General features: G+C 41.6%; 1 protein-coding gene across 1 annotated transcript in view; it reads right to left on the bottom strand.

Annotated features, from left to right (window-relative positions):
• Nucleotides 1-3,038: 3,038 nt before the first annotated feature.
• RIBC2 (RIB43A domain with coiled-coils 2) overlaps nt 3,039-26,138 on the bottom strand; it is a 37,813-nt gene continuing 14,713 nt past the window's right edge. The window contains exons 4-7 of the mRNA XM_075899991.2: nt 25,684-25,802; nt 13,820-14,047; nt 10,119-10,285; nt 3,039-3,937 (exon numbers count right to left, since the gene is read on the bottom strand). Coding sequence (XP_075756106.1) covers nt 3,856-3,937; nt 10,119-10,285; nt 13,820-14,047; nt 25,684-25,802 — 596 coding nt within the window. The 3' untranslated portion in view covers nt 3,039-3,855. The remainder of the gene's footprint in view (nt 3,938-10,118; nt 10,286-13,819; nt 14,048-25,683; nt 25,803-26,138) is intronic.

Genomic DNA, 26,138 nt, shown 5'->3' with positions numbered 1-26,138 from the left:
GGGACCAGGCGTGAGCCAGGAATCAGCTGATTCCCGCCTTGTGCCGAGTCTCAAATGCTGCACCTCTGCTTTTTAAGTGTATTAAGAGCTTGTTGGTTCTTAATAAATTTAAAAGGTTAAAGCACAGCACAAGGGACCCAGAATGAGCTGGGATAGCCAATTCCTGGCTTGTGCTAGGTCCCTCCCCCTCCTGCTGCGCTTTAGCCTTTTAAATAAATGTAGTAAGAGCGGGCAGGCTCTTAATACATTTAAAAGGCAGACCCACAGAGGAGTTAACTCCTGGGCTGGGAGTTAATCCCACTGCAGCTCCCCTGCTTATCAACTAATCGATAAAAAAAATCCATCGACTAGTCAATTAGTTGATAAAACTAAATTTAAAATCTCTATGATGTACTATTTAAAATATATATTTATATCTACGTTTTTTGTTTGTACTGGTGGGTGCACATCCACACACTACCTCAATATTGGTGTTGTACGTAGGATATTTCAACTTGCCTAAAAGAAAATTCAGCCAGCCTAAGGATAAAAATCTTAGAGGGAACATTGCTTGCAACCTCTTAAATCCTACTGCTTGTACTTAATAGTGCTTGTACTTAATCCTACTGCTTGTACTTACTTTTATTTACAACCAGGCCCAGTGTAGATAATTGTTACCTGGGGGAGAAATCAGGAGGAAAACATCCTCCTTTCATTGTTAAAGGGGGCTTACCTAAATAATTCATTTGGGGTTCTGATCCCATTTGGGGAGTGGCATTCCAGGAAGCTGGGCCCAAATCTGCATTTTTCTCAGACCTGAATAATTTCAGTGTCTGTACTGCTCCTCGGGGTGAGAGTGGGCGTTGATCTCAGCTCTGTGCTTTGGCTGGAAGCAGACCAGGTGGGCTGGTCCAGCAGGGTAGGGTAGGGAGAAGCCCCAGAAAACAAGAAGGCGAGTGTCAGTGGTTTGTCAGCATTCTGGGAAGCACCCCCAAGCAGTCTTCTGTGACTGCACCCCATCACAGTCTCCCATGATACTTCTTGGCATGTCCATTTTTCTGTTACATCTTAAAAGGAAATTAGGCCTTGAGATTCAGAACATTGAAATGCACATCCATTTATAGTATCTGAGTTCAGGTTAAAGCCCAAGGTTTGCATACACCTTTACACCAGTGAAAGCCCTTCTAAGTCACCCTGTGGTAAGCGTTTTTCCCCATGTGATTTTCTGCAGGGGCCATTTATATTTATGGGACAATACCAGATACAATGCTGAGATAATCACTTTGTAGGTGTCTGTTACACAATGAGTCAACTAAACTACTTGTGTAAGGTCTCATCAGTGTGTGTAAGGATTTTATAATCCAGACCTCAATTATTGAAAGGTGAATACTTAAGGCTGATTATCATTTACATCCACTTTAAGATACCTTTAGACAGGCAGACCAGCATAAAGGAGCCTTAATATACATTAGAATCAGGCTTTTATCTCAAGAATGCTAATGGCTTGCTACAATTGCTGAAACTGATAAATACACCAAACTTCAAAATCCATTTAGTTCTGCTTTTTCCTTATCTTTTCATTCCACATAATCGTTATGACATATGCTATTTTCTCAGGTAAAAATGGAGAAGTCAGAAGAAAACATAATAGAAGCCAGAATACTGACTAGCTGAAAACAAGAGAGAGACAATGTCATAGAACTCAGTAACAGCAGAAATTTTTTCTCAAAGAAGCTAACATTTTTGATATGTTACTATGAAAATACAATCAAAGACCTAAAAAATCTAATTAAAAGTTTATAAAGGAGTTCTTGGATGCACTTATCTGTAATGATAACTTCCTTGCCATATCTCCCATAAAACCAACAAATTCCTGTGTTCTATATAATAGTGAAGGCTGTCTTATTGAGGTGGATTAGATTTGAATGTGTAAAGTAAAAGAATCGTATGACACACTCTGGTTGGTGCATGTGAAATATGGATGTGAAAATTATGTCAGTAAGAAGAACCTTATCACTTTATCTCCATATGGGGCTGAGTGCAGGACCTACTTGCTAAGCAGCTGCGCAAGAGTCCTTACACTCCCCCTGCACTTTGGAAGGAAAGTTTTCTGTACCAATCCTGCATATGCCCAGAATGAAAAGAAGAGATGAAGATCTGCATTTACAGAAACCAATTATTCTAATATCCTGGCAATGTGGACACAGAGAATCCAGCAGCTCACTCCCCAACTCTGTGTTGGGGAGAACCTATATTAGCCAGAAGTATTTTTAAATATTGGTAGAAATGTAGCCGTGTTAGTCTGGTGCAGCTGGAACAAAAAACAGGACTATGTAGCACTTTAAAGACTAACAAGATGGTTTAATAGGTGATGAGCTTTTGTGGGCCAGACCCACTTCCTCAGATCAAATAGTGGAAGAAAATTGTCACAACCATATATACCAAAGGATACAATTAAAAAAAATGAACACATATGAAAAGGACAAATCACATTGCAGAACAGAAGGGGGATAGAAGGGGGGGAGGTAAATGTCTGTGAGCTAATGATATTAGAGGTGATAATTGGGGAAGCTATATTTGTAATGGGTAAGATAATTAGCATCTTTATTCAAATTTGAGTGTAAAGTGTCGAATTTAAGCATGAATGACAGTTCAGAGGATTCTCTTTGAAGTGAAGTCTTAAAATGTCTTTGAAGCAGGATGCAGGTAACCAAGTTGTTGAGACAATGTCCTTTCTGGTTGAAATGGCAAGAACAGTTTAAAGTGCTACACAGTCCTGTTTTTTATTTTTAAATATGACTTTTCCCGGAAAATTGGATTTTAAAATAGTTTATTACATGGTTAAGCTTGGTTTATGCTAGCTAAAAAGCTACTATGGATCCTATTAGTGTTTTCTGGTAAGAGCAAGCTTTGAAAATAGTTCCAACTAACATATTTTCCTTCTATTGCAGATAAGGGTGGCCTTGAGGTTATGTAGGTTCAGTGCATTGGGAAGGGGAGGAGGGATTAGTCAGACATTGAGAACAAGTTACAAGAAAAGCAACACTACAAGCATCTGATCAAGTTATTTCAATTTTATTTCAATTTTCATTTCTATCACATTTTTCACCTTTCAACAAGTACTGAAACACAATCTCAGTGTTTTATTGTTGAAAAACTATGGACATAGGATATAGTGACTGTACATAACTTTAACTGGGAGTACTGAGAAACCTCTCTCTATATATAAAATGGAGAAATATGCAGAAACATTTCATTTTCTTTGTTCACAACAATAGCAATTGCTCCCTCCTGCATTTTAAAATAAAGTAGGGTCTCTGAAAAGCACACATGAAGATCAAGTTTTATTATACTTTAAGTTATCTGACAGTCATACTGTAATCTCAGTATTTCTGTAACCTCTAAAAGGAAGGTTTCAGTCAAAAACTTCAAAGTAGTAAAAATGAGTAACAAAATAATTTGAAAAACAAATTAAAAATAAATAAATAAATAGCCCACAATGGGCCAAATTCTTCATTAGGATGGAATCATAACAGGAATTGGTTTGGTCCAGTGACTTCTAAATTAGCACTCAAATAATCATTTCAGGGTTATTCGTGGTTATTTTCCTTTCCCTCCTGAGAAACATTAATTATAAAAATATCTCCAAAACTTAAATTAGCAGCAATCTCTATATTTCTCATTAATTACAAGAAATAACAGTCCTTAGGCTTCTGACTCACAGGTATGTGTCATCAGGAAAATATGGGTTTATTTTAATGTCTTAATTGGAAGTTTAGGGAAAAATATAGAAGAGCAGTGAAAGTTAATCAAACTTTAATATTTCTATAAATCTTACATACATTTATGTTTCAGTGAGTGGATGTTTCTCATATGTTACCGGCTGATGGTATTAAACTGTGTGAAATACTGGCCTGTTGGAAAATTTGAATACACTTCCTCCTGAAGATAAATTTTTCTAGAAATAAATCAAATAGACTCAATTAGTAAATGTTTACAATTTCTCAGTATTTTAAAATTATAAAAATAATGTGAAATACATTTGTACAGGACTATGTATAATACAATATATATTACTACAGGTTGACCTTCTCCAGTCGGGAACATTTAGGACCTAACCAGTGCAGAACCAGAGAATTTGCCAGAACATGGGAGGTCAATATTGTCTAGCAGCATTACCAACACTTCCACTGCTTACTGGACTCTTAGAAAACATTTGGGGTAAAATAGAACTAAATAACAGCACAGAACACTGAGAGCCAGGACTGGTGGCTGTAAACAAACTTTATGGGACCACAAGAAACTTGGCCACACCCATGATAAGTGGACTTCCGTCTAACTAAAATCATGCTGGCTGAGGATGTTGCCGGACCAGAAAGTGCCAGGCTAGACAGGTTCAACCTGTACATATTTTAGTTGAAGTCAAAATAAATAGGTATAACTTTCTCAAGATGACAGAAACACTCTCTTTTTCTCTCTCTAAAATCATGTTCCCAAAATGCCACTTTATTAGTGTTGAGACAACAGTATTAATGTAGACTTAGAATTCTTTCATATTGTTTTAAGAGTAGGAAATTGTTAGGTACTTGAATTTCTCGCACAAAATCTAGGCATGAACTAAAAAAATCAAAGAATTAAAGACTAGGATTTTGACACTGGCTTGCAGGGATGTTTTTTTAAAAAACGCTCATTTTTAGTTTTTCTTTATCTTCAGTGTGGCATATACATCTGTCCACAGATAAGCTCATTTATGACCATTCTTGATGGTTATTTATAGCTGAACTCTGCCACTGGGCCTTATACTGGGCTGTTATTGACATAGCTCAACTGAACTCAATGGGGTCCCATCTTTTTTGATTTGGAGAGTGAGCTGAATTAAGTAGACATGCATGGTTTAAAACAATACTTCCATTGTATTTATTACCCTTTTCTGACTAGTACATTAACAAAAGAGAAGGTTAAGAGTTGACTCGATTACAGTCTGTAAATATCTACATGGGGAACAAATATTTAATAATGGGTTCTCCAATTAGCAGAGAAAAGTTTAATATGATCAAGTGCATAGGCACTGAATTCTAGTTTTCTCTGGGGGTGTTCAACGCTTGCTGCACCTCTTCCCGCCTTGCTCACCCCCCCTCACTGAGGCCCTTGCTGATCACTGCTCTCCAACCTCCCCATATCCCTTTCCCAAGATGCCAAACTGCAGTTTGGGGGTCCCCCAATTAGCTCAATAGGGGCACCAATAGAAAAACAGCTGGGACTGGTGGGTGCAAAGCACTCCCTATTTTTTTCCTATGGGTGCTCCAATCCCAGAACATCCATGGAGTTGGCATCTATGATCAAGAGGCTAGATTTGAAGCTACAGAAATTCAGACTGGAAATATGATGTAAATTTTTAACAGTGAGAGTAATTAACCATTAGATTAATTTACCAAGAATTGTGCTAGGTTCTTCATACCTGATAATTTTAAAATCAAGATCAGATGTTTTTCTAAAAGATATGCTCTGGGAATTATTTAGGGGAAGTTCTAATGGCTTGTATTACAAAGATGAGACCAGATGATCATAATGGTCTCTTCTGTCCTTGGAATCTATGAATCTTTTCCCCACTTTTCTATCTGTATTCTGCTATGTACAATGAACACAGATGATCATAATGGTTTCTTCTGTCCTTGGAATCTATGAATCTTTCCCCACTTTTCTATCTGTATTCTGCTATGTACAATGAACACAATGTGACACTTTGCACAATGACTGTCAGGTTTTGAACCATTATTCTAAACTAGCCAATTAGCCCGTCAGAAGACGGGATTTTCAGGTCTCCTCCTCCACGTCGGCCTTCTCCCCTGAGCCTCCGGTCTCTCGTTCCATCTCTCTCTCTCCTCCTCCTGTCTCCTCTTCTCTCTCTCTCTCAGCTCTCCTCCACTTTCTGTCTCTCTCTCCTTCTCTACTCCTCCCCCTCCTGCCTCTCACTCGGGGGACCACGGAGCCCAAACGGTTACTTGCGCCGCTTTCTCCCACGATGCGGCCCAGTTGAGCGGTGCAGAAGTCAACCAAGCACCATGGTGGGAGGCAAAGGACGTGACTCAGGCAACAGTGCTGCCTAGAGGGAACAGCCAGCATTTGAGCCTTACAGAGTCTCACATACATACTATATATATGATGTATAATTTAGTAACAGTAAAAGAAAGTTACTCATTGTGTTCTTCAAGATGTGTGTCCCCGTGGATGCTCCACTGTTGGTGACGGGTCGCCTGCAGCTGCAAATTGGAGCATTCAAAGCAGTCTCTCCCCCCCCCCCCCAATCCCATCGAGCCAAGCATACACAGGAGGCATCTCGCACTGCTGCCTCCCGAGTGCCTGATACACAAAGCCCAGCCCCTCCTCTTCAGGGGGGACGTACAAGGGTCCCTCATCGCTCTTTGACACTAGTGAGAGAAACAAGTCCATTTTTGCGGTAAGTTTTTTTCGAGTGGAAGGTCTCCTAATTTGGAGGAGAACATCCTTCACCTGTTGAGAGCATTGGGTCTCAAGTTCCCCAAACCAGACAGGAGCCATGCATGGAGGTAAAGGGTGTGCAGCTGAGGCTACACCATCATCATCGCATGATTCTGGAAAAGAAGGTCATGTTGACGTGGTAATGGGTATGGAGGTTGAGTCAACAGCCTGTGCAGGAATGGAAACTCTGTTTGGTGTGGCCAGGATGGAGCTATCAGAATGACTTAAGCCCCTTTCATGCAGATCTTGTGGAGTACTCTGGGAATGAGTGGTATGGGGGAAGGCATAGAAGGGCCCTCCATTGGATCAGGAATACATCCCTGAGCGAGCCCTTGCTGAGTTCTGCTCTGGAGCAGAATCGGGGACATTTGGTGTTGTGGGGAGTGGCAAAAAGGTCTATTTTTGGCCACCTCCATCGAGAGAAGATCAGATTCATGACTTCGGGATGCAGCTCCCATTCATAGTCCGCAGGAAAATTGCAGCTTAGAGAGTCCGCAATGGAGTTGGTGACTCCTGGTAGGTACAAGTACACCCTGGTTGTGGATGCACTGGCTCCATACACGGATGACCTTTGTGCATAGGGAATGGGAGCAGGCGCTGCCTTGTCTGTTTATGTAAAAAATTGTAGCAGTATTGTCTTTGAGGACTCACTGTACGATTGGCAATTTGGGGTTCAAAGTCTGTGCAGGCATTTTTCTCACAGACTGATGTGCAGTGACATCTCATATGGCGACAACTTGCCCTGGACAACCTGGTCTGGAAGATGGGCTCCCCAACCCAGCAGGGATGCATCTGTTGTGATTTGCACTGCGGGCTGGGGTTGGTGGAAGTGCACGCTGGCCAGGAGATTGTCCACTAGTGTCCACCAGCGTAGGGATGTGAGGACATCTGTTGGTACAGTAACACTCTTGTGCAACGAGTGGCATGAGGGAGTGTGGACAGATGCTATTCATAGTTGAAAGCATTGGGAATACAAGCGTGCATAACAGACGACATATGTAGTTGCAGCCAGCTGAAGGCAGAAGAGTATTATGGTGGAAGGGCTCATGGATATGACCGTGATTAGATCTTTGATGGCTGCGAATTGCTATTGAGATAAATGATTGCGGGCCAAAAGTGAGTCGAGTCAAACATCGATGAACTCTGTTTTGGGTAGGCTCTAGCTTCAACTTTTGTGTGTTTATTAGAAAACCAAGACAAGTGAGGAGGGCTTTTGTCTTGTTCACCATGGAGGTAATCTCATTTCTTGACCTCCCTTTTATCAAGTAGTCTAGATATGGGAAGATGACTACGTGTAGCTGTTGTAGGTATGAAGTGGCTACGGCTAGGACCTTTGAAAACACTCGGGGAACTGAGGCGAGGCTGAAAGGCAGAACCTTGTATTGGTAGTAGTCTGCTCCTAGTATGAAACAAAGGTAACAGCGATGAGTTGGGTGAATGGTAATGTGAAAGTATGTGTCCTGTAAGGTTGAGGTCTGCAAACCAGTCTCTTTGATCCAATGCTGGAATATCTGTGGTTAACGTGACCATCTTTAAGTGCTGCTTCCTGAGAAATTTGTTCAGTTTGTAGAGATCGAGGATCAGTCTTAAGCCCCTGTTCTTTTCTCTGTCAGGAAATACTCTGAGTAGAACCCACTTCCATGGAATTCATTGGGTACCCTCTCTATGGTTCCAAGCAGCAGGAGACGATTGACCTCCTGTCTTAGCAGGCTCTTGTGAAAGGGATCTCTGAAAAGGGACAGGGTAGGAAGTAGGGTGGGGGTAGAAGTAAAAGGGATAGTGTATCCCATACAGATTATTTCTTGCACCTAGCGGTCTGATGTTATAGACTTCCAGTGTGGGCAAATGGTGGGTAAAATTATGGCACGGCTGTATTGGCATTGGATCGTGGGAGAGGTCTGTAGCACGTGGGGTTGAGGGTGAATTAGAGTCCCATAGTGCTGAGTTAGGAGATCAGGATACGTGGGAAGGTTATAAGGTGAGTGAGGAGACATTCGGTAAAGGTAAGGGAACCACGTTTGCCATGCCCAGAATGGGGCTATGAGAATCACTGCTGTGCCGTCTCTGCTGATCTTCTTGAGAACCCTGGGGATGAGTGGTGTAGGAGGAAAAGTGTATGAGAGGCGTCCATCCTCAACCAATGGAGGAGAAAGGCATCCCCTAGAGATCCTTGACCTATGCCAGCCCTGGAACAATAATGCTGGCATTTTGTGTTCTCGTATGAGGCAAAAAGGTCTTTCTGTGGGTGACCCCAACAATCGAAAATCAGTTGGAGGACATGTGTATGGATCTCCCATTTGTGGTCTGGTGCAAAATGTCTGCTGAGTGAGTTCACTAACACGTTGTTGGCTCCCGGTAAGTAGGAAGCTGTTAGGGTAACTGCATTGCAGATGCACCAGTTCCACAGTCAAACTGCCTCGGTGCACAGACAGCGAGAATGAGAGCCCCCTTGATGGTTTATATAATACAGTGTGGAGATGTTGTCGGTAAGTATACTTACTGTGGTACCTTGGATGTGTAGCAGGAAATGTATGTATGCATTTGCAACTTCCCTGAGTTGCAGTAAGTTGATGTGTAAGATAGATTCCTTGGTCGTCCATAGATCTTGAATGGATATGTCTCCAGTATGAGCTCTCCGTCCCATGAGGGAGCCATCGGTAATTATCTGTGTGGTAGGCTGGGCTCAGTGGAATGGGACACTTGCCAATAAATTGCTTGGCTCAGTCCACCACTTCAGAGACGTTATGGCATCGGCAGATGGGGACACCTGTCTGCGTTTGTCCTGCTTTCTGTGAGAATAAGCTAGCCAAAGTTGAAGACAACAAAAGTGAAGCCTTGCATAAGCAACCACATAAGTTGTAGCTGCAAAATGCCTCACGAGTTGAAGTCAGGTAAGTATTGAAACTCTGGGGATGATTGTGATGGTAAAAACAAGGTCCTGGATTGCTTGGAATCATTGCCTTGGTAGGTACACCCTTGCTGTGGTTTAATCTAGATGGGGTCCAATGAGGTGTAAGGTTTTTGTAGGCAGAAGCATTGACTTCTGTTCATTGAGAACGAGGCCTAGGAATTCGAACATGAATCTGGTTACGAATATCATGTATAGAGTCTCTGTCTCCAATGGCCCTTTTATTAGACAGTCTTCTAAATAGGGATAAATCATAACTCTTTGGCGACGTAAGTATGCTGCTATGACAGCGAGTGTCTTGGAGAACACTTTGGGCAAAATCCGTCCGCTGCTGAAGAGGAACTGAAGGGGAGAGACCAGGCTGCGTGTGTCATGTGCTCGGGAGGCTGCGGTGCACGATGCTTCCTGCACATGCATGGCTCGATGCGGCGGTGGGGACGGGAAACTACTTTGCAATGCTCCGATCCGCAGCTCTGAGTGACCAGTCACCAACAGTGGATCACCTACGGGGGCATCACTCAAAGAAAAACAGGATATTCTCTTGAGAACAGTTTTCTTTTTATTTCATACTTCAAAACCCATGCACTTGCTCTAAACTTGCAATTTTTAAAAGTACAATCAATGGCAAAACATCTTATGACAAGTACAGCAAGCTTTCTAAGCAATTTTATAATGTCAAGATGTCACTGGGAAAGTGTTTTATCTGCAATAAAATAAGCCCTCGTGCACTTACCTTGATTTCTGCTCCTGGGAGAGTTCTGCATTGGTATTGTCTAGCGTTTTGCGAAGTTCTCGATTTAGCCGCTGTTGATGCCGCTCAAAAAGAAGTTGTGCTCTAGCGGTCTGAATACGTTGCCTGTCCCACTCTGCATTTCTTTGACGTTCTTCCTCCTGCAGTCTCTGGATGAAAAAAATAAAAGTTTGCTTTCCCTTCATACTCAAAAATAAAACAATATTTAAATAGACTTATTAACAAATTCATTCATGTAATGAATCCATTTGTCTTTAATGGACTTGATTCACCCCCGTTATGACGGAAGGATGCACATTGCGCCCTCCTCCACGAGCAGTAGTTGATGTCTCCTGGAAGACATTCATCCCTGAGGAAGGCAGGCAGTAGTTTCATTACATTCCCTTCCTAGGGTTATATTCAGGAAAAGGTAGCTTTTAATTCAGTCGGAGTTCTCTGTAGGAGAGCCACTGACTAAAGAATGATATCCAAGAGGATTCACTAAACTGGTGCAAATCTGATCAGACTGGCAATGTCTTCTTCCTGGCTAGAGTGGTCTACATTTAAGGCTGTGCTGGCCAGCTTGGTGTCTCTTGGTGTCGGGGCGGGGGGAGGGTTGCAGTGTAGTACTGTGCATTTTATCCACCAGGTGGATATCAGAGTATATCTAGCTCATTTTCTATAATCTTGACATAATTTTTGACTCAGAATCTTCTTCCTTCTCCTTTATATCCTGCATTTACAATTTGTCTGTCACTGCCTCAAATCACATTCCCCCATGTGTATCACAGTGTTGCTTTAACCTTTTAGACAGATTCAGAAAAGGCAGTTCTACACTGTTTGCAACTGTGAGTCAAAATTAAACTGCCTTTGGTGTCTCTGTAAACCTGCCAATAGGGTGGGGGGAAAGGGACAATAGCGGCAGCGGCCAGAGTTCAGGGTCCTTTACGTAGCTGCTGGAGCACCATGCGGCATGTTCCAGGCAGTGCTGAGGACTGCCTGGGGGGAGGGAGGCCTGGTGCACCGTGGGCAACGCTGAGGGTTGCCTAGCCCCAGCCCTTCCCCTTCTGCCTGAGGCCTCGCCCCTTCCGAGAGCGAGGAGTAGGGCCCACCCCGCACCTTGCCATGGGCCCAGTGAGGCTGTTGGCCCCAATATGTCTCTGAAAAAACATAGCACAGTTGTTTAGGACTGGTGAAACTGTTAAAAAGTGAAGTTAAATTAAAGATGGACAACTCTTTGACATATTAACTAGCTGCTTTATAATGAACATTACCATCCTGGTATGAAACAGCTCCTGGAATTTAAGATAATTTATGGAAAGATCAATCTCTAAAAAATTACATACAGAACACTATATTAAAATATTATTAAGACTGAAATGTCAAGAGCTCAAAAGTTAGGATAGGCCAGAATTAAGATTGCTTGTACATCATAACTTGCCTCTTTATGCATATGAATTAGGATAAATATGTGATTATATAATTAAAGTAGGAATAAGAGATCCTCCGGAAAAGAGCTTATTTTCCGGAGGATCGCGTCCAGACTGGCGCTTTTCTCCGGCTTATCTACAAGCCGGAAAAAAGCGGCAGCCATGTTAATGCATTTAAATCCCCCGCGGATTTGCCTATTCCAAAGTGCTACATTTGCATCCCTATTACGGAATAGGGGCCAATGTAGAGACAGCCTTAGAGTACGTCTACACTGCACAGCTACTTCGGAAAACCTCTGATACTCCGAAATAACTACCCCATATCTACATAAGCCGCCTGTTATTTTGAAATATTTTTCAAAATAACAGGCGCACAATTTCGGCATCCCAGTAACCCTCGTTCCATGAGGGTTCAGGGATGTCTTGAAATAGCTCGTTATTTCAAAATTTGAAGCTGTGTAGATGCGCCAAATTTTGAAATAGCCTATTTCAAAAGTAAATCAAAATAAGATACGCAAGCTGCATAGCGCAAATTGCGTATCTTATTTTGAGTTTAAGGTGCTGTGTAGACATATCCTTAGTGAGCAGCAATTACAATATTTCTCCTCTTTGTTCACTGTATGGTCACATGTCCTATTTACTGCACACTATTTAAACCCTTCTCTGAAAAGAGAATTAATCATTTTCTCATGGGGTTTCCTCTGGCTTTCCTCCCTACCCTGTCCATATTCCCACATCGGCTTACAAGTCACAGTCTCCTTGTCCAAAATTCTTAATTTCTCTGCACCCCTCAAGCTTCTCATGAGATCCAGTGTTCCCCTCTCTCACCTGGATACCAGACCCCTCCACCATTTCCTTCATCACTTCCAATTCTAGCCTCCCCACCTGCTCCCAATTGTAATATCCTTTCTGTGCAAGAGGCTTTTGTGCAAAAAGTCTGCTAATTAATTAAGCAAATGAAGCGTGGCAATATTCTACTCCATGCTTCATTTGAATAAGCTTTTGCCGAAGAAGGCTGCAGTATAGATGTAGCCCCAGTCTCCGAGCCTTGACAGCCCCAGTCTTACAGCCTGAGCTTCCCAACCCCCACTCACAAGTTTACTCTCTCCGACTCTCCAGTCCCAATCTGAGCAGGTTCCTTGTACAATGTATTGTAATTTTTCTCCTCTCCAGTTTGGCTATTGTTTCCTACTGCATGCTCCCTGGGTGCCAGCAGAACAGTTACTGAAATCGCAGGAGAGACAAGACTCCTTTGAATTCAATCTATTATATGGCCCTACACTAGCTGAGAACATCTGGGAACTGCAATTCTAAGAAAAGGCCAGCCCCCAGAGTCCTGGGTTGAAACCTGTGCAGTCACAATATGGGGTGGCACATGTACAGTCTGATCAATACTAGGAGTTGAGGGGATGAAACAGGTTCAGTGAGAATGGAATCTTCACAGATTTTAGCTGTTAAACTCTAACAAAATTCTACTGAACGTGTGTAAACTAATATTTTTCAAAGGCTTAAAACTAGCCACATTTGCACAGAGTGAAACGGGAACAGCAAAAGGAATACCCGTGATATGAAGAATACCCCTACCAAATATCAAGTCCCTGATACAAAGCAAGGGGCCATTAGAGCCTCTCAAAGAAAATGTTGCCAGATTGCAATATAACATATTTTTCTCTAGCCTTGTTATCGGAAATATCTGGACCATTTTAAATGGTTTTTTTACAAATAAATTCAGCATGAAGAAGACATGTTGTATGGAAAAATTCAGCCCATTCAGTTGGGGTATGTCTACACTACCCCGCTAGTTCGAACTAGCGGGGTAATGTATGCATACCGCACTTGCTAATGAAGCCCGGGATTTGAATTTCCCGGGCTTCATTAGCATAAGCGGGGAGCCGCCATTTTTAAATCCCCGCTGCTTCGAACCCCGTGCAGCGCGGCTACACGGGGCTCGAACTAGGTAGTTCGGACTAGGTGCCTATTCCGAACTACCGTTACTCCTCGTGGTCATCTGAAGAAGTGGGCTGTTCCTATGAAAGCTCATGATACTATCAATATGTTTTGTTAGTCTATAAAGTTCTATCAGACCATTTGTTGTTTTTTTAAGCTTATCCTGTACAGACTAACTCAGCTACCCCCTGAAGCTTCTGTTATAAACCTATAAGCTAATGAAAACAGGATCTTATAATAGGAAGTGTCAAGTAATTGATGATGCTAGCAGCCCTGCTTGTACTACCACTCCATCTAATAATACAGAAAGCAAATGAGTTGGAATACCAGTTTCTCCAGAACTTGTTGCTGTTGAATGTAACGAATTGCCATCAGCTGATCCTGGTTCATTCCCTTCCATCGATCAGTAATCACACGATGTCGCCCAAATGAACTGGCTGCTTGTTCTGGGTTTTCAGAAAGCAAGTCTCCTTGAAGAAGGTTGGAAATTTCAGCCACATTATCTTCTTCTTCTTGACGCTTTTCTAATCTTTTTCTTTCTGCACATTCTTCAGCCTTAAAAAAAAGGGGGGGGGCATAGGAGGAGAAAGCTGATACCACTTTCTTCATTAAGAAAATAGTGATTTAACACTGCAGGAAAGTTAGTGAAGCAATCATCCTTTAAAAACATAAGAGTGGCCATACTGGGTTAGACCAAAGTTCCATCTAGCTCAGTATCCTGTCTTCTGACAATGGCTAATGCCAGGTGTCCCAGAGGAAGTGAATCATCAAGTGACCCTTCTCCTGTCACCCACTCCCAGCCTCTGACAAACAAATGGGTTAGGGACACTATTCCTGCCCATCCTGCTAATAGTTACTGATGGTTCTATCTTCCATTAATTTCTAGCTCTTTTTTGAAACCTGGTATAGTCTTGCACTTCACAACATCCTCTGGCAAGGAGTTCCACATGTTGACTAGGCATTGTGTGACATTTTGTTTATTTTAAACCTACTACCTATTAATTTCATTTGGTGATCCCTAGTTCTTGTGCTATGTGAAGAAGTAAATAACTCTTTTATTCACTTTTCCCACACCAGTCTTAACTTTATACACCTATATCATATACTCTGCATCTCCTCTTTTCTAGCTAAAAAGTCCCAGTTTTATTAATATCTCCTCATATGGCAGCCGTTCCATACACCTGATCATTTTCTTGCCCTTTTCTGAACTTTTTCCAATGCTAAAATATATTCAAGATGTGGATGTACAATGGCTTTATAGAGAGGTGATAAGATATTCTCTTTCTTCTTCTCTATCCCTTTTTAAAGTATTCCTAACATTGTTTGCTTTTTTGACAACTGCTGCATACTGAGAAGATGTTGTCAGAGAACTATCCACAATGACACCAATATCTTGAGTGGTAACGGCTAATTTAGTCCCTTATCATTGAATTTTCTTTCCAAAATGTATGTGATTGTCAATACCATCATACAAATGCACTACATTCACGTGGATCAGTAATATTGAAAATTTGAAAGGATGTCCCCTTCTTGCTTTAATAGCTTGGATCAAAAGCAGTTTAGAGAACTAGATGTATGTTGTAAAACAAACAACAGACAGAACAAGCAATCAAGCATATAACATGGACATCACGTGGAAGAAAACAGACCAAAACTTGAAATTCTCAATTAATAGTTCAAACATACTAAATACATATTCCAAACAAAAAATGTGGGGGTTTTATGATTAAACATTCAAATATCAGAAAATGTCAACATTAAGTTTCCTATGCTATCCTGTGTGAATGCATTACAATATAGTCTTTAAATACATGATCACATGCTAATATTACAAATATATTCAAATAATATATGTCCAATGCAAAGCACTCAACTCTTGCTGCTATGAATCTCTTTGCTCCTCAAAACTCCTTAGCCAAATGCTGACTACATATATGCTACTCTCAAAATTTATTCCTCAAAGCCATATCAGGCCACATAACTTCAGACATTAAATATGATTGAATTTTAAAACAGTTTCTCTTAATAGGGGAAAAAGTAGGATAAAATTTGTTTTATGGGACAGAAATAACAGGAAGAGTAAATTTAAATGAAATGACACATTGGCCAGTCTCAGAAGCTGAGTTGGACTTCTTTGTTCTGGAGATTGGCCTTTCAGAAGAGTTAGGAACAAAGGGCAATATAGTAGTTTGAGAGAGCTTCCTGTTAACTCAGTAATTACCACATCCTGGGTTAATAAACTCTGAGACTGAACAGAAACAGTTTAGTGATAGGCCTTGAAGTATATATAGTCTAGTTATTATGACATCAAACAGCAAACAATCTCAAATGATCATTAAAGCCTGTATAGCTCAATGCAGAAGAAATATTTGAAAAGGAAAGCATCACACATGAAGGAACAGGAGAATGCACACACTCTTTTTTTTTAAATATATATCTTTTACTTACTTGATTAATTTTTCTTTCCCAGAATATTAACATATTGTGTAAGTGCACTGTGCAAAGTATACCATAAGAAAAATACTTCGAAGTAATAAAAAGTATCTGAATCATTCTTATTTTAGAACTAGAATTACAAAACTATTTCAAAAGTTATAGTTTAAACTTTGATCTTGTAAAACATATTTTTAATCTAAAAATGTGAATTCCTTTGTGACGGGGTGTTTTCCCACCCAGTTGTAAAAGGATTAATATTAGCCTAATAGACCACTTAACCAGTCTGAGCATATTTGTAGGGTGAGCCAGGACTAACTGGAAATAAAGACTAATTGGAGTAGAGAAGAGTTTTGTCTCTGAAAGAGTTGGATGAGAACCAGAAGAGAAAGATAGGAAGTGCCCTCTCTCTGAGAAGCATCCTGCAAAGAAGGCTGAGATGGAGAAAGACCAGATAGGTTTCAGGGATGAACTGGAAGCCTGACTAAGATGAACATTCTAATGAGCTAGAGCATGCAGAAAACGGAGTAAGGAAACAGCCATCTAGGACAGGACATCATGATGCAGGCACTTTGCTACATCCTGATAAGAGACTGTATTGTATTTTAGCTCAAGAAAAGAATTTCCATTTGTAGAGAGATTAAAATGAGTTACGTGAATCAAATTAAAAATGGCAAGCAGAGCTGAACTTTAGACACATCAAGTCGCCAGCTCTGCCATATCTATGTGCAGCAATCTTTCAGGAATTAAGGGCCAACTCCTAGTCTATGGCAATGGAAGTCTTCCTACAGGTTTCACTGTGACCAGGATTTGGTCCAAAAGCTACTCCCTTGAAAAATTCTCCCAGAAGTCCTTTTTTATTTCCAAAATATAGGATTACAAATTTCTAAGAAAAAAGAAAAATAAACATTTGCAGCCTAATGACCTTTGTGAGCAGTTATCTAAAATATCATGTGATCCTGATGGGCATCTGTTCTTCTTTCAGCTCATCATCAGATTAAGTGGGTTTTACCCATGAAAGCTCATGATACTATATATTTTTGTTAGTGTCTTTGATGCCTCTGCACTACTCATTGGTTTTTAAAGTTACAGACTAACATAGCTACCCCTCTGCGTCTTACTTTAGTTAGCACTTTTAGTTCTGGAGTTACCGCAAAATAATTATATAGATGGGATACTTTGGATGAAGCCTGCATATCATCTGTGATGTCCTGTCCCTTTAAATGCTTGAGCACTCACCTCTCCACAATGCAAAGCATCATGTTCTTGTTAGCTTCAGTTTTTTAGCTAGAACAATAAAGGGAGAACAGCAGACAGCTGTGTGTCTTTTGGCTCCCTCTGTTTCTGTATCTAATTGCTTCTCTGCTGGGTCCAGAAATACAACATTAACAGAAAAGACCAGGGCCAGATTAACTGTTTGTGGGCCCGGCGCCATACATATTTGTAGGCCCCCTGGGGAATGATTGTAAAAAACAGGAGACTGACACAGAAGTTGTCTTTGACATAGCACATAGCTGCAGAGGTTTTATGAACAATAGCTACACACAGTGGTTTACTTAAGGTATTCACATTAATACTTGCTATGTAATATACAAAATACTTATCTGAAGCAAAACTAGTGTGAAGAATGATTCTGCAAATAAAATGTGTGAAAGTTTTAAATTTTTATTTTAAAATGTTTCAACTGTTTTTAGATACACCCCAACATCACACAAAAATTTAATTCAAGCACTCGTAGTTCATATGAGAAATGTTAAGTGTGATGTAGTGTGAAGATTCCCTTCTAGTAGAGTTGCACATGGCTGGGGTTTTCACTGCTTTGGCTTTTGATAACTGTTTTTGCCCTCTGTTCTATTTATCTTTTTCTCTTATTAATTTTCGTGTACACTTGTGTGTATCCCTTTTTGTCCCAGGGCTACCATTCCTGGCACCATAATGGCAGCCAACTTAAGGTCCAGTGATGGTGTCTTCAGAGTTGATATGTGGACAAAGCTGGCAATGGGGTTTGTTGCAAGGGAAAATTCCAGGGTTAGTTTTAGTGTGGTATCCGTTTCCAGCTTTGTCCACATATTTACTCTGGAGATACCATCACTGGACCTAACCATGTCAGTTATCCGATCAAGGTCTCATATTCCTGTACGTCCAGCAATGTGATTATATGCCATCATGTGCCAGCAATGTCCCTCTGCGATGTATATTGGACAAAATGGTCAGTCACTTCGCCAGAGAATCAATGCTCACAGATAAGACATCAGACATCTCCACACACAGAAACCTGTCAGCCAGCATTTTAATCAAACTGGCCATTCCCTTAAAGACCTGACAACATGTGTCTTACTACAAAGAGACTTTAACACCAGATTACAGAGAGAGACTTCAGAACTTTTATTTATGTTAAAATTCAACACGTTGCGAATGAGCCTTAATATAGATAATTACCTTACACATTATAAAGACAGCCTCCCCACATTCTGATATTCGTAGTAACTCCAGATTAGCCACTTAATTGACTCTTACAATAAGCAATTTCCTCCTTCCTTGTGCCCTCGCTCCCACCTTCTGTTCTATGTAGCTGATTCGTTAGTTTGTAATTTATTTTTTTCATTGTATTTCTCTGTTATATTGGTCATGCCAATTCACTTTCAGAATATGATCTGAAGAAGTGGGTCTGCCCAAGAAATCTCATCACCTAATAAACTATTTTGTTGGTCTTTAGAACATAAGAACGGCCGTACTGGGTCAGACCAAAGGTCCTTCTAGCCCAGTATCCTGTCTGCTGACAGTGGCCAGCACCAGATGCCCCAGAGAGGGTGGACCGAAGACAATGATCAAGTGATTTGTCTCCTGCCATCTCTCTCCAGCTTCTGACAGAGGCCAAGGACACCATTTTATCCCTTGGCTAATAGCCTTTTATGGACCTAACCTCTATGAAATTATCTAGCTTCTCTTTAAACTCTATTATAGTCCTAGCCTTCACAGCCTCCTCTGGCAAGGAGTTCCACAGGTTGACTACACGCTGTGTGAAGAAGAACTTTCTTTTATTAGTTTTAAACCTGCTACCCATTAATTTCATTTGGTGTCCTCTAGTTCTTCTATTTAGGGAACCAATAAATAACTTTTCTTTATCTGCCCTCTCCATACCACTCATGATTTTATAGACCTCTATCATATCCCCCCTCAGTCTCCTCTTTTCTAAACTGAAAAGTCCCAGTCGCTTTAACTTCTCCTCATATGGGACCTGTTCCAAACCCCTAATCATTTTAGTTGCCCTTTTCTGAACCCTTTCCAAGGTCAAAATATCTTTTTTGAGGTGAGGAGACCACATCTGTAAACAGTATTCAAGATGTGGGCGTACCATAGTTTTATACAGGGGCAGTAAGATATTCTGGGTCTTATTTTCTATCCCTTTCCTAATAATTCCTAGCATCCTATTTGCCTTTTTGACCGCCGCTGCACACTGCGTGGAAGTTTTCAGAGAACTGTCCACGATAACTCCAAGATCTCTTTCCTGATTTGTCGTAGCCAAATTAGCCCCCATCATACTGTATGTATAGTTGGGGTTATTTTTCCCAATGTGCATTACTTTACACTTATCCACATTAAATTCCATTTGCCATTTTGTTGCCCAATCACTCAGTTTGGTGAGATCTTCTTGGAGTCCCTTACAGTCTGCTTCTGTCTTGACTATCCTAAACAGTTTGGTATCATTTGCAAACTTTACTACCTCACTGCTTACCCCTTTCTCCAGATCATTTATGAATAAGTTGAAAAGGATTGGTCCCAGGACTGACCCTTGGGGGACACCACTAGTTACCCCTCTCCAATCTGAAAATTTACCATTTAGTCCTACCCTTTGTTTCCTGTCTTTTAACCAGTTCTCAATCCAAGAAAGGACCTTCCCTCTTATCCCATGGCCATGTAATTTACACAAGAGCCTTTGGTGAGGGACCTTGTCGAAGGCTTCCTGAAAATCCAAGTATACTATATCTACTGGATCCCCCTTATCTGCATGTTTGTTAACCCCTTCAACAAACTCTAATAGATTAGTAAGACAGGATTTCCCTTTACAGAAACCATGTTGACTTTTGTCCAACAAATTATGTTCTTCTACATGCTTCACAATTTTATTCTTTACTATTGTTTCGACTAATTTGCCCGGTACTGAAGTTAGACTTACCGGTCTGTAATTGCCAGGATCGCCTCTAGAGCTCTTTTTAAATATTGGTGTCACGTTGGCTACCTTCCAGTCATTAGGTACGGAAGCCAATTTAAAGGATAGGTTACAAACCACAGATAATAGCTCAGCAATTTCCCATTTGAGTTCTTTTAGAACCCTTGGATGAATGCCGTGAAGACTAAAGCAAAGAAATCATTTAGTTTCTCCGCAATGGCTTTATCAACCCTGATTGCTCCTTTTATAGCTCAATCATCCAGGGGACCCACTTTAAAGTGCTACATGACTGCTTTTTTTGTTTTACCAATATCAGACTAACACAGATACCTCTCTGTTACTTTTCTCTTAGCTCCCAGATGGCAGCACAAGGATCCCAATTTCCAGCACGCTGCGCCTAGTTGGGGACCCCTGGTATCAATGCTCCCCCATCCTTCCTGACTCACATCTGATGCCAACAGTGTGAGTGACTTGGGGGCTCTGTGCCCTGCCCCTTCCTCTGCTGATGCAGCCTCAGAGATGCACAGCAGTGAGATTCAGACTGCTTCATTCTGGGCAGCTCTGCTCTAAGCCCCAAATGACCGTGGACCACCTGTCAGCCATTTGTGCAAGCCACCCAGAGGACTAGAGCAGCAGTGGCTGAAGGTTCATCCTCTCTGAGCCTGCTTCCCTGTCTAGAAGACTGCCTGAATGCTGGTGAGGTGATGGAGGGCTAGGTAGAGGTGAAGAGAGGAAGAGCCCTCAGCCAGCAAGCTGAGAAAGAAGGCGTGAAACTCTTGTGGATGGGGTTGAGGAGTAGCCCTGGGTCAGCTACCTGGCCTAGAGAAGAGCTCAAGGGAGGTGTCAGAGAGGACAGCCTGCACTGTGGCCACTGGGTTGCAGCTGAAGGGGAGAAATGGCCAAGCTGGCGGGGCCCTGCTGTGTGTAGGCTTGACACCATTGTGTCTTTGGTGCCATTTTAAGCCGAATATTGTTTTAAAGCAGTGAAAGGGAAGCAGCTGTTTTGGTTGATCAGGTGCAAATGGGCAGACAGAACAGTTAAGCCTACACTAAAAGGCAATAGCCAGCAGAGGGAGTCCTGTGCAGCCAAAGGATAAATTTTGTATTTTGCAGCAGAGGCACACGTACAACAGAGAGTGATACAGTAACGACAGGGCACAGTTAAAAGAATAAAAAATAAAAAGGAAAGAAAATTTTTCTATAGAAATTACCATTCATGTATTAGAAATTCTGGAAGGCTTCAAATTAAATTTTCAAGTCTTCATTGGCCAAGCTATAGTTGGCACTGTCTTTACAGAGGGAGGCTAATGGGAGCAAACACTCTTATCAGCTTCCCTTACTCCTTGCGGCTGCACTGACAAGAGCTGCCCTCAGCTTTTGATTTAGAGTGTCTTAACTAGACCTGCTAAATTGAATGCCAGAAGAGCAATCTCCGGCACGGCAAATGAAGACATGGCCAAAAGTTGTGTCAACCAAAGTCTCCTGAGCTAAGAAGCAGCTGCATTTTTTTCAAAGAATAATTTGGACTTTGTTCCCCATACCCACAATAGGGTCTTATTCTGAAAAAAAAAAGAAGGGGAAATAAAAACTGGCAAAGAGCTTAGCTCAAACAGAAGTACAGGGAGGATATTGTTTAATATTTTTAACTCTACCCCAAAGTGTTAGAGGGAAGGCTTTCCATCTATGTACAAATCTAGTGCTATGCGTGCAATTAGACTAAAATTAATTTTGACTATTTCATATTTCCAGGAAAGAAGACTCTCGAGCATCTGATTTCTGGCTGCATACAAAGAAAGTAGACTTAAGCCTCTGTGCTCCACATGTCCCTACTCTGGGAACACCTATGGTACAGAGGAGGAAGTGGCTCTGTGTATTGCCACCTCTTTTCCCCCTGGGGAAACAGCACTGTGCAGAGCTGCTTCCCCGTAGGCTTATCCCTGCTGCTCCCATAGTGGTGGCAGAGAACGCGGAGCCATGTGAGCTCCTGGGAGTGGAGCAGCAGGTAAGTGCTCCATCCCCACACACTCAACTCCACAACACCCTCCTTGGCTTGGCAAAACTTTTAATAAGGCATACCCTGTTTCCCAGGGTTGCCGGATTAAAGCGGTTCAAGTGTATTATCTAAGGCTATGTCTACACAGCAGCCTTATTTCGGAATAACTGATGTTATTCCAAAATAACAGTCCACATCTACACATAAGGGCTACGTCTACACTGGCCCCTTTTCCGGAAGGGGCATGTAAATTTCACCAGTCGTCGTAGGGAAATCCGCGGGGGATTTAAATATCCCCCGCGGCATTTAAATAAAAATGTCCGCCGCTTTTTTCCGGCTTTTAAAAAAGCCGGAAAAGAGCGTCTACACTGGCCCCGATCCTCTGGAAAAAGTGCCCTTTTCCGGAGGGTCTTATTCCTACTTCAAAGGAATAAGACCCTACTTCAAAGTAGGAATAAGACCCTCCGGAAAAGGGAACTTTTTCCGGAGGATCGGGGCCAGTGTAGACGCTCTTTTCCGGCTTTTTTAAAAGCCGGAAAAAAGCGGCGGACATTTTTATTTAAATGCCGCGGGGGATATTTAAATCCCCCGCGGATTTCCCTACGACGACTGGTGAAATTTACATGCCCCTTCCGGAAAAGGGGCCAGTGTAGACGTAGCCAAGCAGTTATTTTGACATAATGTCAAAATAATGTTGAGCTGAAGGACTGCTTACTCCGACTTCTGTAACCTTCATTGTATGAAGAGTAAGGGAAGTCGGGGGAAGAGTGCTCTCTCTTGAAATAACTATTGTGTAGACCAGGGCTACTCAACACACGGCCCACAGACTGCATGCGGACCGCGGCCCATTTGTTTGCGGCCTGCAGTGCGGTTTGGGTTTATGTGGGGCTCAACACGTGGCCCGTGGCTGGGATCCTTTGAATATGGCCTCCACTAGGAACATGCTCCCCAAAGGTGAGGCGTCTCCCAAGCAGGGGGAGCACTGAAAGACTCAAGCAGACGAGCTGACTGGAACAGATGGGTACAGGGTATCAGCGTTTCTAGCACCCAGAGTGGAGGTTTCAGGAGCGCTGGGGCATTGTGCGAAGTGCTGGCTGTTTAGCCTTGTGAGCAGAGCCTGAGAGGTGCTGACTGGCTTACACTGGCCACGTTTGCGTCTGGTGCCGTGGCTTTAGGCTTAATCTTTGTATTCATACCCAGCAGGGTGAAAGAAGCTATTTGCATATATATTTGCATGTACATGCAACCACACTTAAGTTGCAGCCCTCGGCATGTGCTGCGAGTATCATTGTGGCCCCCAAGGCTTCCAACACTCCAATGTGGAAACTATATAAACCAAACCACCACCAAAAAAAACCCAAAAAACTAAAAAAAACTACCTTCTGCTGGTGGCATCTGTGTCAGATGATGATAATGAACACTCATTGGTCCACTCTGCTTTGGACTGTTTTTGAGCTGATGAGTCCATCATCAGCATGGACTCATGTCTCCTGGAATGGTGGATGAAGCATGAAGGGACATATGAATCTTTAAGGCATCTGGCATGTAAATGTCTTGCTATGCCAGCTACAAAAGTGCCATGTGAATGCCTGTTCTCACTTTCAGGTGACATTGTGAACGCAGGCAGCATTATCTTCTACAAATATAAACAAACTTGTTTATCTGAGCAGTCAATTGAATAAGAAATATTACTCAGTGGACTTGTAAGTGCTAAAGTTTTACATAATTCTACATTTGTATGTTAAACTTTCATGATAAAGAGATTGCACTGTAGTATTGTATATGGGGAAACAGAAAAATACTACAGGTTGGACCTCCCTGGTCCAGTACACTTGAAACTTGACTGGTCCCGGATGATGGATTTTGCCAGACCAAGGGAGGTCATTTCTGGCCTCCCTGCTCCCAGCCCCCACTGCTGAACTTCTAGCCGGTTCCCCCCTTTCACTGGCCTCCATTGCCCTGTCGGTCCCACTGCCTTGCTAGGCAGCCCTGCCACCTCTGCATGCACTTGGCTTCTGCTGCAGTGCTGCCGCCTCTGTGTGCACTAGGCTCCAGCTGCAGCTCCCGGCAGCCCTGCCACCTGGGCTCCAGCTGCAGTGCCCGGCAGCTCCACTGCCTTCATGTTCCTGTACCTGCTGCCATGCTGGGCCTGCCTCTGCGTGGTGGGCTCCCACTGCCCTGCTGGAAAGCCCTACTACTATCCATCGGGTTCCTGGTGCCCTGCCAGCCTGGAGGCTCCCAGGCGCTAGCTCTCCACTATGTCTCTCTGGTCCTGAAACATCTGAGGTCTTGCCGGACCATGGATGTTGCTGGATCAGAGAGTCCTGGTTAAGAAAGTTTCAACCTGTATTTTATTTTTTACAATGCATCTATTTGTAATCAAAAGTAAATATAATGTGAATGCTGTAGATTTTTTATTCTGTGACTGAAATCAATATATTTAAAAATGTACAAAACAGCCACTATATTTAATTAAATGGTATTCTACTATTGTTTTACAGTGTGCTTAATTGCACAATTAATCATGACTGATTTTTTCTAACCGCTTTTGTGGAAGGAATAGTAATTTCTCCTTAAGTAATTTCTTCTCCTACAAATTTTTTTAGTTGTATTTAGGAGTAAAGAAGAATATTAACTTCCATCTTTCAGTAGGCTAGTTTTTCCGTGATGTGTCTGAATATAAGGAAAGAATCTCAACAGTATATTACACAAAAATTCTATTGTTTTTCCCCACTTCCACAGGGTACCCAACTATCCTCAAATTATTTCTTCTGATCTGGTCTTTCAGATCATTGATTTTATATTTCAGCTTTTGGATCAGACATGGTTGGTCTGTAGTGATCATAACAAAGACCATATTGTGTTCTATGGTAGAAAGTTTAATTTCTGTCTTCCTGATTCTGGAAGTAAGCCCCTGCAAATTGATCTGGTGGGTTTCAGTTATGGTTTTAATTTCAGAGATATCCTCTGATATTTGTATTAGGGATGTGAATAGATAACCAGTTAATCTTACTAGGTGATGCTTCCTGATTGCGGTTAACTAATAGGCTGGAGTGATTAACTAATAAACCAGGATTTAACATCCCTAATTTTCATAAGTAGGATCTGTTCTTCAGAAATCTGCTTTTGCATATTGTAGACTTACATCAGGCATACTGTAGACTTGTTTCTCCTTGAACGGTGCCATGCTGCCCTGCACAGGGTTATTAAAGAGCCTCTGATTTTTCACAATTTTTTGTGAGACTGAATGGGGTTCAAAACCAGATCCATCTGTGATTATGATGTTAAAGAGTAGCATGAACTATCCAGAGACAAAAAACTGTGGCCTCAGTACCGTGGATGTTGACAGATTTTAATGAGGCTGCTCCAGATCTAGGCAGACATTTTCCCTTGCTGGCTCTTTAAAGCTGGCAGAGAACATATTTAGAGAAAGGCATAAAACCTATTTTCTGGTTATTAAAATAATAATGGAACTCAATTGCTAACAAATCATTGTGGCAATATCATTATTCGTACTTTGTTATAAGACCTTTCTTATAACGTATTTACTCAACTTATTATTAAACTGCTTCTTTATAACCAATATTAATTTACCTGGATTCTATTAAAATCTTTGGTAGCTGCACAAACAGCTCGTCTGGTTTCAACGTCTATTCTTTGTAGTTCCATGGCCTTTTGATCTAGGTCTATCCTGTTCTTGTCATGGAGATCCTCTAAATTAGATTAAAATGGAATTTAGTTGACATGGTTTATCATCCATGCATATGTCAATGTCATTTTACAGCAGTTGTTTGTTGATATACTATTAGCAAAATATTAAAATAGAAAGCCACCTCATGTATTCCTTTCCAAATTCCATGGCTAAGATTTGTCATCATAGAAAGTTTAAGGAGACAATAAATAAACATATCAAGCAATTCAAATTAGAAATGTAAAAAAATTAAACAAACTTTGTTGAATACTTGTTTGGTTAAAACTTGCTTGGACAAAGTTAAAAAATATTGTAACTAGCTCTGGAAAACACTTGTTTTCAGGACAGAAACTACATT

This window comes from Pelodiscus sinensis, chromosome 1 (genome assembly GCF_052426305.1).
Source record: "Pelodiscus sinensis isolate ZL-2025 chromosome 1, ASM5242630v1, whole genome shotgun sequence".
NCBI lineage: Eukaryota > Metazoa > Chordata > Testudines > Trionychidae > Pelodiscus > Pelodiscus sinensis.
The sequence above is the reverse complement of the archived record's forward strand: the minus strand, read 5'-3'. Positions and strand labels throughout refer to the sequence as shown.